The following is a 16,391-nucleotide window of genomic DNA, read 5'->3' on the forward strand; positions in this document are numbered from 1 at the left end:
TGAAGTATGATAAAGCTGTCAAAACCAAACCAAACCAAAACAAACAAACACAAAACACTAAAGTCTCCATTACTTGGATACTGTATTTTGGGTTGCTTAGGCACAAAACGTTTTTTCAGAAAGATATCACTCATACAATGTACTCGATGTACTTCATCTATGCAAGGATGCTATGTTGGCTTGCAGTGAGTTGACAACATGTTTAAGAGTGAATTTAGATTTTGGAAGGACATTGTTAATTACAGCTCTTTACAGGACATTAAAGTCATCAATTAGGCAAACTCTTACTCTGCAACAGCAAAAACAAGGTAAACTGAATTCTGAAAAGAAAAAAAAGATGCATTTAATGACTCATGTGTACACTTGATAAACTTGCACAATCAAAATGAGGATCTTGAAAACTGGAGTTGCAAAGTCTGCACAATATTTGGGGAAGCAGCATTTAAGTAACAGGATGACTTTTCTAGTGAGATGTTTCAGTGTGAAACTGTAGTGCCCCTAATGCTAATGGAGCTTGTTAAGTCCAATTATACATTGTGGTTGGCAATCAGACAATTTTAGGTAATTAAAAAGGCAATGTCTACAGAAAAAAAAAAAAGAAAAAAAGAAAAAAAAAAAAGATTGGTTTTGTTTTTGAAAGCAGAGGAGCCACGTTGCTATACACACCTTATATTAGTTAGTGTATGAGATGGCCCCAAAGGGAAGACAAAGACCCATTGAGAGAGAAAATACCTGGAGTCACTGGAGAAGCTTCAAATTTGCTTTGTGAATAAAACTGAAATTGGCTTATTCCATCAAATACTCCCTTTTGAAATGGGAGAGCACCCCTGGCTTCAGTAGTTCTGCCTCATGACCACTGAGCGACGTGGGCCTAACCTGGGCAATGCTTTGCAGTCTTTGGAAAGAATTATCTTCATATTAACTCATTACAAGAAGAGAAATCCCAGAATTTGGCACAGGGGAAGGAAAATTAATAGAAAAAATATCTGTATCTTCTTACAAGCACATTCTGGAACATGGCACATCCTGGAAATATTAATTCACACTATTTATTTAAGCAAAAGCAAAAGATTTCTGACTGGCTGGGGACGGAACTTCCCTAATGCAGAACAGCTCAGATACCCAATAAAAAACGGTGCTCGGATTAAAATATTAGAACGTCTAGGTAAAAATGACTTCATCTTGGTGAGACTGTGACATGAAATCACCCGAGCTTAATTGATCATTTCCTGAACTCGGCCCTCTCTGGTCCCTTACCAGTCTAGCCGAAAAATGAGTTTCCTGCAGAGGTGTGGCGGGGAGCCTCAGGACAGGAGGGGACGCTGCGCTCGTGCTGGGGACAGGAGGAGCATGTCTCAAGGGGCTGAATCTCCTGGGACAACAGGAACCCGTAGGGCAGCCGAGTGCTGCTGGAGGCTGCAGGCCCCATCACAGAGCAGCTCTGCGGCTGCCTCGCTGCTGCTGTGAGGGACAGTGCCTGGGGAGGCTCCGGGAGCTCGCATGGTGCTTTGATGTCAGAAAGCAGCCAGCCTGATTTCAGGAACCTGCAGCCAAGCTGCCCCACCCTACCTACAAGCATATTCCTGCCTTCCTCTCGTGTAACACACAGGCTGAAGCGTACAGTGGGCATTTTCTCCACTTTCCCGTACTTTTGGGAATGAAGTGAGTGTTTGTGCTTTTCTGTTGCAATAGCATGCCACCCATTTCACAGAACGTGCGGAGGTTTCCCTCGGTGGTTTTGGTTTGTACAAAAGTCATGTCAACGAAGAACGAAGGAACCTCCTGCCATACAGCTGGCCCCTTCCTACTAGCTGTGGATCCCAAACCTGCTTTGTGAGGTGCTGCTGACAGAAGGGTTAGGGTTAGGGTTAGGGTTAGGGTTAGGGTTAGGGTTAGGGTTTGTATGTGCTCCCAGCTGCTACAGGCAGTGGTGGCAGGTAGATACACTGTTAGGAGAGGGGCAGCATCAAAGTTTGCTTGGGAAAGAGCGGGGCTTTTAGGAAATGCCTCCTTGGCATCAGCTGGAAGAAATGAGAGGGTGACGGGGACACACGGGGCCACCCTGTCAGCTTGTGGGTGAGCAGGGCAGCACCCCGTGGGGTGAGTCGCTCCCCTCCGGGGGAGGGCATGGGCCCAGCCCCTCTGCTTCATCAGTTAGCCAAGCCACAAGCCTCGAATGTCCTTCACTAGCCCGTCCCCGGTAAGGGCCATGCCGGCGGCGCGTTTCCAGAAGCAATTTCGAGGTCCGCGTTGACGGAAGCCTCGCTCACAGCCCGGCCGCGACCCTGCAACGCGCTCCGGGGGCACCCACCGGGGGCCACCCCTTGCACCGTGCCCCTGCCGCCGCTGCTGCTGCTCCTGCTGCCGGTGCCGCTCCGCCCGGGGGCGGGCCGTGGGCGGAGCGGGGCGGAGCGGGGCGCGGAGCGGAGCGGAGGGGAGCGGGGAGCGGGGAGCGGGGCGCGGAGCGGAGCCGAGCGGAGCTGTGCGCGCCCGCCCGGACCCAGCGCGCTCGGCAGCGCCTCCCGCCGCCGCGGCACCATGTGGCAGCCGGCCACGGAGCGCCTGCAGGTAGGCGGCGGGGCCGGCGGAGCATCCCCGGGACTCTCGGCTGCAACTTCGCCCCCGGCCCGGAGAGGCTGGGAACGGGGCAGGGGGGTGCGGCGGGGCTGCCCCGCGCCCGGTGCCCGCTGCGGGTCCGAGGGGCTGCAGCGGGGTCCCGGGGGAGCGGGGTGCCCCGGGGCCGGGTGGCACCGCCGAGGGTGCGGGTCCCGAAGGGTCGGGGAGCTCCGGCCCCGTTCGGCAGGGTGCTGGCCCCGCTTCTCTGCGTTTTTTGTTTTTTGTTTTTTGTTTTTTTTTTCTTTAATGTATGCTTTTATGCAGATTTGCATGTAAATAAAATCAGGGTGAAATCTGAGACAGGCAGGCGGCGAGAAGAAATCCAACTCACTTTGTAGCTCCGCTGTGTCGACTTCGTTAGTTTCCAGAGCAAGTGTCTGCTGAGAGAGGAGCGGGCATTTTAAGCAAGAACCGGCGGTCTGGCTTAGCTGGCTGACAATTAAAGGTTTTTGTGGCTTTTGCAATTGAAATTGAGAGTTTGCTTTGATACCATCAAGCAGAAAATTCAGAGGTTTGGGTTGAGTTGATACTAAAGCCACGAAGAGCAGATCTTTGAGCGTGAATCCCCCCAGCCAGGAACAGGAACAGTTATTTTTCTCCAATAGGCATGCTTTGCTCTAGGACCAGGAGCTTGGTTTGTAGTTGGTTGGAACAATAGTTTGTGGGTTCCAGGACAAATATTATTGTGTAAATTCTTACGGTGTAAATATTATGAACCTTATGTAATATTATTATGTAAACGCATTATTATTTGTTTGTTTCCTCTGCATGAGCCAGAAACCTGTGGGTACCGAAGCCAAGCAGCGAGACCACCTGTGTTATGGTGATCCTGGGCCCGGTGCCGAGGCTGGGGCACCTCTTCCACCTGCACTCCGGTGGGACCGTGCCCCTGGCAGGGCATGTGCCCCTGGGATGCTGTGGGGGAAGGACCTGAGGCTGCACCCAGCACTTGGCACAAAGAGCAGCGGAGGGAGGGGAGGAGAAGGGGAAGGCTGAGCTTAGCAGTGGTGTGCAGGTCTGGGTGGTATGGATGTGTCCCGTTCTTGGATTTCGGTTTAAAGCTAAGATACTAATGTAACAAGTGGGTGATGCTGCCTAGGAGCACGTGAAAGGCTAATTAGAATCAAGTGCTTATGCTGTGCAGAGGAAAGTTGTGAGTGTAACCTTACTCAGCTTCCTCGGGCGCGTGCGTCCCGCTGCAGTCTGCGACAGCCCGCAGGGATGAAGTTATCGCATCCCGTGCCCATGCAGGCATCTCTCCCTTGGAGCGCATGGGGAAGACCACATGCTGCCGGGAACCTGGGCTGCCTGAGGGGGGGACGCGCACCTCGCTTACCTGTTGCAGTGGGATTGAGGTGTAGGGGAGGCTGTGCTCGTGGGAGGCAGCCAGGAGCCCCGAACCACTCAGCAGTGGTCACTGATCTTGTGCAACGTAATGTTGGTTGCCTCTAGCTGGAGCCTCCGGGCATCCTGAGTCTCCCAAGATGCTGAGTCTGTAACTGTGGTTCTTGCTACTGAGAATTGCTGGGGAAGCGTATTAAGAGCTGTAGGTGCTGTCAAAAACAAGCCAGAGGGATCCAAACCTCCCAAATTAAATGACATTTTGACTTGTGCTAGTTACTGGAATGAGAAGAGGAGAGCTTTGAAAAAAAACTCAAGAAGCCATTAATAGTTCTGTGTTCACATGAGGTTAAATAAAAACATAGTGAACAACAGGCAAAATGAGTGCAGTGAGCACCACCAAGGAGGAAGGCTGCTCTGAGTCACTGGGATGCAATCACCTAATTAAAAGTTGGATTCTAAGGTGTACACACACAAGCCAGAGTTGCGTTGGCAATAGATTATCTAATATTCCCAACTTTATTAAAAAATAAAAATAAAATTGAGACATGGTCATTTCTAAGTAGCCTGATCTCTGTGTTTGTCTCCAAGAACCACCACACGTTGTGCATCACCAGCCTGGCCAGAGCTGCTGGCAGCGCTGCCTGGCCCTCCCACAGGGAGCCTGTGCAAAGCAATAAATACGTGTTTTTTTCCCCTTCTTTCCACGTCAACATCTTAATCCAGTTTCAGGTGTCCTGTGTCCTTCTCCTTGTCCCCAGGCTCCCTGTCTCCTGCCACCCAGCTGCTGTGAAACAAATCTCGGTGCCACCAGGGTACCGTGAGGGGGGCCCCACCTCGTCCCTGGTGTTTCCCCGTGGCGTGGGTGGGAGGGTGCTGGGCATGGGGTTTGGGCTGCAGCAGGGGAGGCTTTGGCTACTGGGGCACTGGGTAGAGTCGATGATGTCCTGTGGTCTCTGTTGACGTGTTCTGCAGTTATGTGCCAGTCATGCCAAGATGCAGCAGTGTTTGGGGGATGTATATGGCAGGTTCCAGCTCTGTCTTTTGTAGGCTCTCCTTCAAGCTGATGTATGGGTGCAGAGAGCATGGAGCTGGGCTTTCGTGAGTTGTATGTGGTGTCATTGTGACTCAGATGCATCTTGCGTCAGTTTCCAGCTGTGCCAAAGTGCAGGTCTGTTATTAGTCCGTGCTGTAGCTCTGTGCTAAGTAAAACGGCAGTGAAAATATTTTCATCTTTCTGCATATTTCTTTTGGCCTGGTTTAGTAAGAGACTGTGAGCCGACTTTGGAAGTGGCTGCCTGCTGTCCTGGGTCAGCCCTGCCCTCCTTGCTGAGGACAGCGGTGTGTGGTTAGCTGAGAAGGGCACACTCGTGGCAGCGTGCAGACACCTGCCTCCTTCTGGGAAGGGTGCAGTGGTTGTCTATTGCTTGTGGGTCTCCTTTCCTTAGTCGCACCTGGTGTGCAACAGGGCTGCATGTTCCTGCTCTTTGGCTGTTCACGTAAAAGCTGCTGTTGTTCCAAATGTGCTCAGTCCTGTCAAGTTTCACAGTTTGTGCTGAAGTTTTTGGCCTTGGCTGTGCATGTACAAAAATCCCAGCAGACTCCCAGTGTAGTTCCCAATGGAATTAAATGGAGTAGAAGAATAAGCAAGAGAAACGTAAATATCTAGGTTTCTGGAATTTCCTTGAAAATGCAATACCACTTTTTCTTCTTTGTTTCTTCCCCTTCCCCTTCCGCCATTCTTTTACCTATAGCAATATCTCGGCCCCGTGCATTTTCCCTAAAGTCAGTGGGACTGTTACTTATGTGGGACACTGCAGGGCTAGGACACTGCTTGAGTATACCATAGGGACCAGCCACTCTGGTGTGGTATGTAAGAAGGCTGTGATTTTACAGGTAATACAGGCATTAGCATTTTTCATGCTCAGTGTAAAAGGGATGATCTTTGTGTCCTTTTTGAAAACTTTTTCTGTTCTAATTTTTGCGGCAGCACTTCTCGTTTGTGTTCAACTAAATGCTGGTGAAAGCAGAGGACTTCTGCGTGCCCTGCCTCTGTTGGAGTCCTCGCTGGGAGGTGCAGCACATATATAAGCACTGGTCCGCTGGTTGTGATCACTGGGCTCCAGTTGTGGGCGCCCTGTGCCCTCTGTGCATGGGTCTGATCACGCCATTTGTGGCAGAGTTTGTTGGTAGTCACAGGCAGTGCTGCCTGATTTTTGGCTTGATGTTTGCTGTGATGGCACTGGTTGAAATAAAGCCAAAACTCTTCTGAAATCCGTATTTAAAATTAATTCCAAATGTACCCTCTGCGTCTGGTTTGGGACGTGAGGGTCGCAGCTGGGATTTCAGAGCTGCTGGCCACAGTGTTGCTCCCGTGAGGGCTCTGAAGTGGTTTTTGAAAACAACCAAGGTCTTAATGCAGTTCCATTTGCCTGTCTGTGAGATGACTGGTATTTGCTTTGAAACCTAAATTTTCCTGGAAGCTTGATGCCAGACATTGTTTCTAGATAATAAATCCCTGAGGGTGCATAGTTTCCGAGTTCAGGCTGTCCGTAAGCCCTGTTTATAAGTCTTCCTGCTTCTCCTAGCACGTGTGGGCAGAGGATCGCTGTGTCCAAATACATTTCCTTCAGGAGTAGGGGATGCGGTGGTGCTGTAACCTCGAGCGTTCCTGTGCAGAGCTGTGCCGAGCTCTCATTGTGGAAATAGCTCTTTCTTTTGTCCTGTGCGTGGTACCACTGGTGGCCTTTGAGAAGTGGTGGTGCCTGCTGCCGTCATTCCATGTTGCATCTCTGCCTTTTGGATGTTATTTCTTGGGCAAGTGGTCGCCTCTGGCTAATCAGTCCCTTGATTTCTGCCCCACGCTACTGGAAAGCAGGCAGAGTCCCCACACCCGTGCAGTACGCTGCACAGGGCTTTCCAGTATTCAGAAAATATCCCCTACCACCTAGGGTAAACATCAAACACCTTTCCTGTGTCAGCAATATGGAAACTGTTCCCTGAAGAAAAACCAGCTTTGAGCAAAGTGGCACATGTGATGGCTTCAAGGTAATTGGGTCATGATGCGTGTGTCTCTGCCACTGGTTTTATGGCAACGTTTGTATCTGTGAGATGTAATGTGGTGCTGCCGGTGCTTTCAAATCAGCTTCTCATCTTGATATTATATTTGTGGTGTTCCGATGCACGTCTACTGAAAATGCGCTGTGCAGTCAGTTGAAGCAGTGTTCTTCAAATTTTTAACAGCATATGGAATAACTCCTCCTTAAAACCAACACAAACAGATTGCAAGTGTAAAGCATACAAACAGCTGTCTAGACAGAAACTGCTGCAAGACATGTATAGCGGGAGTGATACTACTACTGAACTCTGGTTTTATTAAATATTATGTCAGAAGGAAAAAGTGAAAAGTATTTGAAATTTAAGCTGAAGTCATGTGGATGCAAACGTCCGGGACGTCTCACAGCACAGTGTTTTGGCATTATATAGCTACAGGATATTTTTCAAGGCATCAAAGTTTTTATGCCAGTTTGCTACTACGACTTTGCAGCAGTCAGAGATCTTTCAAACAAAACTCAGTGAATTGCACCAAGCTCATCTGGCACCACTTAGCCTGGGCAGAGCCTTTTTTTACGTTATTTATTCTTTGTAGAAAATGAATGGCTCTGGAAAAATGCTAATTTTGGGAAGCATTCTGTGACTGAAAGAAAATCAAAATCAGTGACTTGTTTTGTGGAAAGCCCTCTGGGAAGTGATCTTAGGGGTTCGTTTATAGTGTACTACCAGTTTCAGTTTATGAAGCTGACAGCCTGTTTGATGACCAAGAAAAATAAAAATAAATAATTAAAAAAAATAAGCAATGATTTCCTTGAGGAAAGTCGGTCAAAGCCCAAAGCATTCAGTCTAAATAGTTCAGGATTTTACCTGCCTGCTTTTTTTTTTGTTTTGTTTTGTTTTGTTTTTTTTTGTTCCCTGATGGCAGCCAGTAGTACAGTCCATAGCAGCATTGCCATCACCTTCTATGGGTGGTCGTGTGTGCAGCGGGCAGGCCTTCAGCTGGGCAGCAGAGCCTCTGGCTGCAGGGGCTTTGTGCCTGGGTTGGGGTGGTGGTGGTTCTGCTTGCCATCCGGCGTGCTGCACAAGCAGGATGAGAGCCTGGCCTGGGTGCTTGTGGATGTGGAACTGAAAAGTCCCTTCAAGCGATGTTTGATACTTGCTTTCTTTTCTGCAATGCTTTCATGTATAATAATTGAACTTACTTGCACTTCAAATAATAGCTGGAAAGTTGCAGATGACAGCAGCATTAGTCTGCTGGGCTCTTCTTGATTAAGTGCATAAAAATTTTTGAGCAAAGATTTTAAATGTGGGTGATTGTGTGGGTAAAGTGTCTGTGAAAAGACCTAATGTGACCTTTTATGAAAATGCGGAGTAGCAAATACAAATCTTGATGCATAAAGTCTTTGGGGGAATCTTTTTTTTTTTTTTTTTTTTTAAAGTTGTGTTATTCTGATACTTGATATCTATTTTAATGATAGCACTCCAACAAAATTGTACAGTCTCAGAGGGATTAAGTTGATTTTGTTACAGTGACCCCTATTTTAGCAGTTCAGCATCGGCTTCTAAGTGTTGGTTGTTTTGAAGAATCTCCATGCCTGTTTTCACTGGCTGTGTTTAAATGGTAGCTCCTTTCCTGATGAACCAATTGTTGTTGACAACAGTCCCAGTGCAAATTCAGAAGCTTAAAAATTTTGCCATTCCCACTGTTTGCTGCCTTTGTTCCCTCACAGGCCTCCTTCACCCCCATGCCAAGGGCCTCAAGTGAGGTCTGGGATAGGCCCCAGGCCTTCTTTGGCTGTCCCACTCCGCTCTTGCTGGTTAATGGCTGACCCTGCTTCCAGGCAGCCTTAACAGCCCTGTGTGTGACCCGGATCCCTGATGGGCTTCCTGAGGACTGACCTGAGCTGTGAGCGCAGGTATCTCAGAGCCGTGGCACCAAAGTCACTGGCAATCTTGTGCTGTGCCCCTTCATGGCACTGGATCTGTGCCATTCCAGATGGTTTTCAAACGTCTGCTCATGTGAAAATATTTTCTCCAGATATATTTGATGGGAATTGCCAGGAACGCTGTGAACAGATAGAAAGTTAATTAAATGTCCTGGAGCTCAGATTTGTGGCCGCTTCTTTCTTCCCGCTCCAGGCTCCCTCTGGGTTTCAGAGATGGATATTCCATACGTTTCGTGTCAAGCGTTCAGAATGACCCTGGAGTAAGTTTCCAAATATTCAGAGCCTCCATTTGGGGCCAGGCTTTTCCAGAGACCTTTTTACCTGGTGGACTGAGCTCTTCTGAAAACATGACCACTCATTCAGCGCCTGTAGAGAAGTGGTGTTCAGAAGTCTGGTCCTACCGGGGGAGTAGCTGCCCTAAAGATCTTGCAATGGGAGCTAGTCCAAGCTCCACTGGGGTCTGTACTGACCTTCTGTCTGGGCTTCAGGGCAGGGCAGCAATCCCACCTACCGTGCTGTTACATGGATCCAGAAAGCTTGTATGGCCTCATTTAAAACAAACATTTCTCCACACTGTGGAACTCCTTCCTGAGAGTGGGCTGTGGTGCTGAGAGACAAAAGGTGTGGGCAGATGCAACCTTTCCTCTCTGTGTGGCTGCAGGTCGAGGCTCTGCATAGCATATCTTACTCTATTGGTGGCTTTCCTGTAGCTGGAGATGAGCTTTCCTGCTGTCAGGATTAATGCTCGCTTTCTGAGCTGATGATGATACTGACCTGAAAACAGGGGTTTTCCTTGGGGGGAAAATCACTCCCTCTAGTCTCTCTGATAAAAACAGAAAAACAAAAATTCTACTGTTATTTATCAAACCTGACCAGTCCAAATTAATATGCTGAATTTGGTTTCTAGTGTTATGTTAAGAGACATTTTTCTCAAATTTCCAGTGTTGCCTTCTGCTGGAAACAAGACTGCCACCAGGAGGGTTGTGTCTGGGTGTGCTGGTTCTTGCAACTCTGGTGCGGAGCTGGAGCACACCAAGACAAACAGCAAAAACATAAGGCTTCAAAAACAGGGTTTTAATCTCTCTCTCCTTTTTTTTTTTCTTTTTTCCCCGATTTGAGACTTTTAAAAATAGAATCTTTTTCCAATTTTTAGCTTTTCCATCTGGATTTTTTTTTTCCCAGTTTTTGACCAGGAAAGTTCTTTTTGGAAGCCCTGCCCATAGCTCCCTGAGCTGCCTGGGGGTTGAGGCCTGCACAAACCTCCTCCCTGCATCCCCACTCAGCATGTCGGCAGAAGGCGACAGAGAATTTCTTTCATCCTTCAGAAGGCTGTCAGGGAGGAGTCAAAGCAAGGCCTGGAGAACAGATTTTGGTGGTGTGGTGCTTGGCAATTAGGGCTTTCAAAATGTATGGTGGGCTGAGTGAAGTTTTCATGGGGTTGTGTGTGAGGGGACACAGGCAGTATTACTGTGGGGTACCAGGCAATTTGGCACATTTCTCATATGTAGATATTTTAAGGTAGAGGTGAGCCCCAACACGGAAGCACTTGGATGTACATGTGGAGTGTAAAGTGAGCTGTTTCTGTGATGCTTTCCAGGCTTGCATACTCTACAGTGTCCATGTTGCTTTCCGTGTTGCCAGTTCCAGCACTGTTGAATGACAGTAAATCAATTTTAACGTGAGGTGTTTTATTTTTCCTCAGTGTTTTGTTTTTTGTTTTTTATAGTCCGCAGGAATATTCCGTGCCTGACTATAACATTGAATCAACAAAAATTGTAGAGGCTTGAATCTTGTCCCAGTGCTTTCCAGGAGGAGGCTGTGCAGTGTGGATCTGTGCAGGCTTCAGTTTTCACAGCTGGGCTTTGTTGTTTGGGTTAGAATCAGAAGGAAGGATATTCTGAAAATTTCACAGTGGTCTTCTCAACAGTTTGGCTGAAAGGGGCCATTGAGCCTTTGTTGAAAAACTGTGTGTTTGAGCAAACCTTGACAGTGAACACAGCTTTGGTGTTTCCTGCAAAAAGGAGCTGCAAAGCGAGCACCAAACCCACCAACAGTGTTCCCTGAAGTGCAGCCATGTCTTGTGTTCAGCCTGCACTCTCACTGCCACTGCTTCTTCTGGCTGGTACCTTGAGTTTCTTCTGGATGTCAGCATCCAACTGTTTCCTTGCAGCACCATCACTTTGTAAGGAGAAACGTGTTTATTCCATGGCTGGCAGAGGATTGTGTCTGCAGTCACCAAAATATGTGTCTCTCTGCTGTTTGGCTGATGTAGACTGGGCAGGGTGGAGGAAGAAGGTAAGTGTGAACCTAGGAAGGAGAGAATTTAATCCCTGTAAAACTCACTGGAAAAATCACAGGAGCAGACCAGCTAGAAAGTGGGCGTTTTGCTTGATTTTGTGTTTAGAGTCACTAAAGAGCCCAGAAGCTTGGTGCTGGGATGTTGCCTTTCAAAAATGTTACACGTTTTAATCTTGTACCTTTAAAATCAAGAGTTCATGCAGAAGGAGGATTTGCACATCTCTAAAGGTTGCAGGGGCCAAGGTGGTCCAGCTGTTGCCTTTTACTGCAGATCATCATGGCAGCCTTCAGTTTGTTCTTTCTGGTAGCTCTGAGGTCACACATGGCTCCCTGTGCCTCACTTACAGAGTCCTACAGCTTCTGGCTTGGTCATGGGATGCACACTTCCAAGGAGTAACCCCAGGACAGAGGCGTGGGGTTTTTATTTTCCTCATCTACTGCCAAGGACAGAGTTTGAGCCATTTCCTGGTATCTGTCCAGTGGTGACTGGGCAGCCTGGTGCAGGAGACAACCCCATCAGAAATACTGGGCTCACTGCAGGGTCTGGAGAGGTGAAGGTCAGCCTTCCTGGGGGACAGAGCAAGCCTTGGACTGAGACAACTTACTTTCATAATCAAGGGCAAGGAGAAGCCCTGGCACTTCAGGACAGTATTCACTAAAGTTTTAATTAGTCACTGTTTAATTGTTTCTTCCCTGAAGTCACTCTCCCACATCCTTCTTATGACTGAGATGCTGACAAGTTTTGGGCACAAGCAGTGGAGCTCATCTGACTAAGGAGAGTCATATCTGAAGAGGTCGTGAGTTGCAAGCAACAGCTGAAATGAGTTAGAAAGCTCTTCTCCTGGAAAGAGCCATCCCACTGCTGCAGCTGAGGGATTTCACCCCATGGCCGGACAGGCTTCCTCTGGTTTTGTGAGCCCAGGACAGGGCTGCAGCAGGTTGGAGTGGGGCAGTGGGGTGTGGGTAGGTGAACGTATCTAGGGACGTTTGTCAGCAAAACATCAACAAGAGAGGCTTTGGACTAATGTGAAGTGCCTTATAGAGATGTGGAGCTGTTGGATGTGGGGGCAGCAGGATGTCCCCTTGGTGGGGAGCTGTCAGCAACTGGGGAACGGAGGGGGCTGTGGCTGTCACAGCGCAGAGCCCTGTCTGCCAAAACCTTGCACTGGCATGACTTGGTTCTGACTGGCTACGAGAAACACAAATATTGTTAAATGATTTTCAGAGGGCTGTTATGTTGTCTTTTCAATTTAGGATTTTTGTTTCTCAACAGCAGGAGTTATTTGTGGCTGCTTACATGACATTAGAAAAATATCCATGTGCGGTGAGCAGCATTAACTGTGGAAATGTCCGTAACTGGTTTGTTCTGCAGTTTACTATGCCTTCTCTGAAAGCAACAGGCTGACCTTCAGTTTCTGTGTTATGCTTTGAGGGTTTTCTTCCGTGTATGTGAAGCTTTCCAAGATAAATGAAGTGAATGTGGTTTGGCATTTAAATCACTGATGTTATATCAAACTAGAGAATTTCAGACATTTCAGACACCATTAATGTCTAAATAGATGTCACTTTGTTCACGTGGGGATAAACTTTGCTCCCATCTATCTATATGCAGATCTCTTTTGGTCCAAATTCTGATCTTGGTAAGTTGGTATTAATCTAAGTGCTATTGCTAATGTCAGTGGAGCTGCCCAGGGTTTCTTTTGCTCTGAAGAAACCTCATGTGTATTTGGGAGTGTCCGAATTTTACCTGATTTTTTTTTTTCCTTTATTTTTAAGCAGATATATGTGACTGTGAAAAGATTTAATGTCTAAGCGAGCCAGACTGAACGTTTCTGTGTTACTCTGTTTGGAACGTGTTGTTACTGAGGTCATTCTTGACTGAGCCCTCGCTGTTTGGACAAGGGGCTGTTACGTATCCAACCGGAATGGCTGTGTCACGCTGCGAGCTGGGAGCCCGCTTGCTTTGGGGTGGAGGAGAAAAGCACTTTGCAAAATATTTAGGGAAGCATTAATAAACCTGGTGGTCACACGGCTCCTTCCCTTTGTGAGGGTAAAGAATGTGTGAAGGGGGCCCATGGGTGCCATGCTGGGTCCCCAGGCATAGGCTGGGAGCATCCCAGGCTCTTGGCCACCGACCTGCGGCCCTGCAGTGCCCACGGCCACCCCCTGCTGCAGCCTCCAGCTGTCCGTGGGCTGTGGCCTGGCTTCAACAGATGTTTTCGAGATTTTGGTTGAAAAGCGTATTTCTTGTTTGTGAATACAGTCTCTCTGATTCCTTTTCTTATTTTCATGTTTTCGCAAAAAAATTTAATGTTTGTTTCTTCAAAGGGTTTAAAATGCCTACTCCATTTTTTTTTTTCCCCAGCATTTATCAGGAGCAACAAAAAATGTTTCTTACCCAGCAGCTGTCCTTACAGAGTTGAAATTAGAGAGCAGTCTGTCTTATCCTGGGAAAAACATAATTTCCAACATTTTCTTATTCTCAAATCCATATGTAGCACAATAGGAAAGTGATGTCATATTCTTCTTTATTATTCCAAAAGCTATCTAGTGCTTTTAAAATTTAATTAATTTATTTATTTTTTATTTTAAAATGCTTTCTGGGAAATTTTTAGATCTGGCCTCCTGAGTTTTATAACTCAACATATACCTGAACAAAATCAGACTGAAACATCTGCTTTCAAAAATGTCCAAGGCCTTACAGCGTTATATGTGACTTCCCATACAGATAGTGAAGGGGAGCTGGGAGTTTGAAGAGCCAGATAACGAAGCTGATCATTGTTAATCACTGCAAGTGTGCTCCAGAGCTATAGGCAGCGGAGTGGTTATGGCTGCATAATAGTTTCCAGAAAAATAGCTTGGCATCTTTGTAGCACCCCAGTTAGCAGGCATCAGCAGGCAGCAGTATAGCTGTGTTATAGATATGAATTCTTTTGTCAGTGCTATCCAGCTAGCGGAGCAGGTGAGGGCTTCCTTTAAGTGCCAGCTTGAATCTTACCCATGGGATTGGCACACTGGGGAGGGAACGGGGCTGCAGGCACCTCGCTGGGGACTACAATGGGAGCAGTGACACCGCACAGCTTGGCCGTCTGTTATCCTTCCCTGGGGATGGAGGAATGGCTTTTAAGCATGTCATCACCTCCTCAGCATAATCAGTTTTTCCTGCTGAAAGGTCATTGCGGTGCCAGTGCTGGCAGCGCCAAGGGGCAGCTGCGCGCTGGAGCCTTTACGCTGCGCAGTGGTGGTGCCCTGGTGTGGAGCAGCTCTGGCGACTCTTTGAGGCAGCTCGCTTTGCCTGGGTGATTGGCGATGCTTGGCCGTTGGTATCACAGCCTTTGGCCCACCTCATCCCTCCTGTCAGTGGTGTATGGGGATGCTGAAGTCCAGTGGGCCTCCAGCTGAGCAGGGGCTGGCCGGACAGTGCATGGCACGTGGGGAATTGGGCTTGGAAAAACTCCTGTGGGCTTCAGAGGAGAATTTGGGGATGGACTCGTGTCTGAAAGGAGAAGCTGTGAGCTCTGTGTCACTGTGTGCCACCAGTTCTTGCCCACCCTGATGGATGTGTGTGGGAGCTGACAGTGTTGTGGCACGAAGTGTGTATTGCGAATGCCGTGCTGTGATATGCTGGCTGGTCCTGGGTGTGTTACCTGATCCCATGTGCAGACCCAGGGCTTGCTCTAGCGAATGGTTAATGCTGTTCTGCTTTGTACACCTGGAATTCAAAAGAGAACACTTTTTTTTTTTTTTTTTTTTTTTTTATTAGTTCATCATCATATCTTGGAAACTGATTGGAAACAAAATAAAATAAACTGAGCACGTGGAGTCTGGACAGATCTTGGTAACATCTGGACCAGCTTGTCTGGTACCATGTTATTTCTATGACCTGATTTGATTTAACTTTCATGCAATGTTGAAATGCTGTTTGTCTGTCTGCTGAGGTGCTGGATGGACAAAGGCTTGGTCCTCACTAGAGGAGCTGCAATGGGGGGCAAGATGACTTCAGGCAGTTCCAATTTCTAATGTCTATGTTTTGATTAATATCTCATTAACCTCATGTTAACCCTTAACACTATGTGGTTACAAGTATAAATATTTATTCCCAGAACGTAGCTGTAGATATGTGTTAGGATTAATGCTAAATTGTTAGTATTTAGTACTCACTTTAAGTAAAATCAGTTTATCAGACTGCTTCCTTTTTTTCTTTTTAATTGCCAAACGAGTGTGCACAAACAGGGTTCAGATGGCCAGAGCCTCCAGAATCTCATTATCTTAATTGAAAAATGTCAGCCTTTGACATTAATAAATGATTTAGCTAGCACATGATTCAGTCACTGGGGAGAAATGAAATTGGCTGTTACAACCATTCCTCGCTTCTAGATGATAATGATAAGCTACAGCCCACAGCACTTCAGAATTAATAGCTCAGGGCTTAGGACATTATTTTCATATATTAGAACATCTCAATTTCATTGCATTTGGTAACATTTTATTCTGGAATATCTTCATGTAGAAAAAAAGGAAAGGTACATGAAGGAGATCCTCCTTTGCACTCTGATGTTGCCATTCAGCTTTTTACAGTCAGCAGATGTGTTGCCAGTGCTTGGCCTCTTCTTTTCCTTAAAATCAAACTGTTTTGTTTGTGTTGACCATTAAGTGAGGCCACTCTTAATTTACCAGAGGAAATAAGTTGTTTAGTCGGTTTGGGTCTAGCTGTGTATTGAACTACTGCAGTAAACAAGTAACTAATTCTCATCCGAATGCACTCTGCACAGGGATTTTATGGAGTCTTCTGGAAAAGAAAATATTTTTCTGTCTAAAAAGCATTTCCTACCCAGTGACTAGCTGTAAAAGAAACAGCTTGAAAGTATTTCCTGGCTGAAGGAAAGGTTCAGTGCATACTTTTAGTTTGCCATTGTGGTTAACATCAATGTGTGTTTTTCTAGCACTGCTTAAGCTTTCCTCTCTTTTATGTATCCAGAGTTAATAAACATAGGTACAGAAATAACAATCGGAGTCAACCTGCTTGATCTTTTCTTTTCTTTTGGTAGCACCAGTCCTGAGATTTTGCAAAGGGTAATCTGAAGATTCAGGCTTGGCTCTGCTCCTGGCTGAGATCGCTGGTAAAATGCAGACAGC

At 47.1% G+C, this 16,391-nt stretch overlaps 1 protein-coding gene across 2 annotated transcripts in view; it reads left to right on the top strand.

The window, feature by feature from the left end:
* The first annotated feature begins 2,465 nt into the window (after positions 1–2,465).
* PID1 (phosphotyrosine interaction domain containing 1) overlaps positions 2,466–16,391 on the top strand; it is an 83,295-nt gene continuing 69,369 nt past the window's right edge. For both annotated transcript variants that reach the window (XM_082766713.1, XM_082766714.1), the window contains exon 1: positions 2,466–2,568. In XM_082766713.1, the coding sequence (XP_082622839.1) occupies positions 2,539–2,568 (30 nt within the window). In that variant the 5' untranslated portion in view covers positions 2,466–2,538. The remainder of the gene's footprint in view (positions 2,569–16,391) is intronic.

The sequence above is a fragment of the Aythya marila genome (genome assembly GCF_965140915.1).
Source record: "Aythya marila genome assembly, chromosome: 9".
NCBI lineage: Eukaryota > Metazoa > Chordata > Aves > Anseriformes > Anatidae > Aythya > Aythya marila.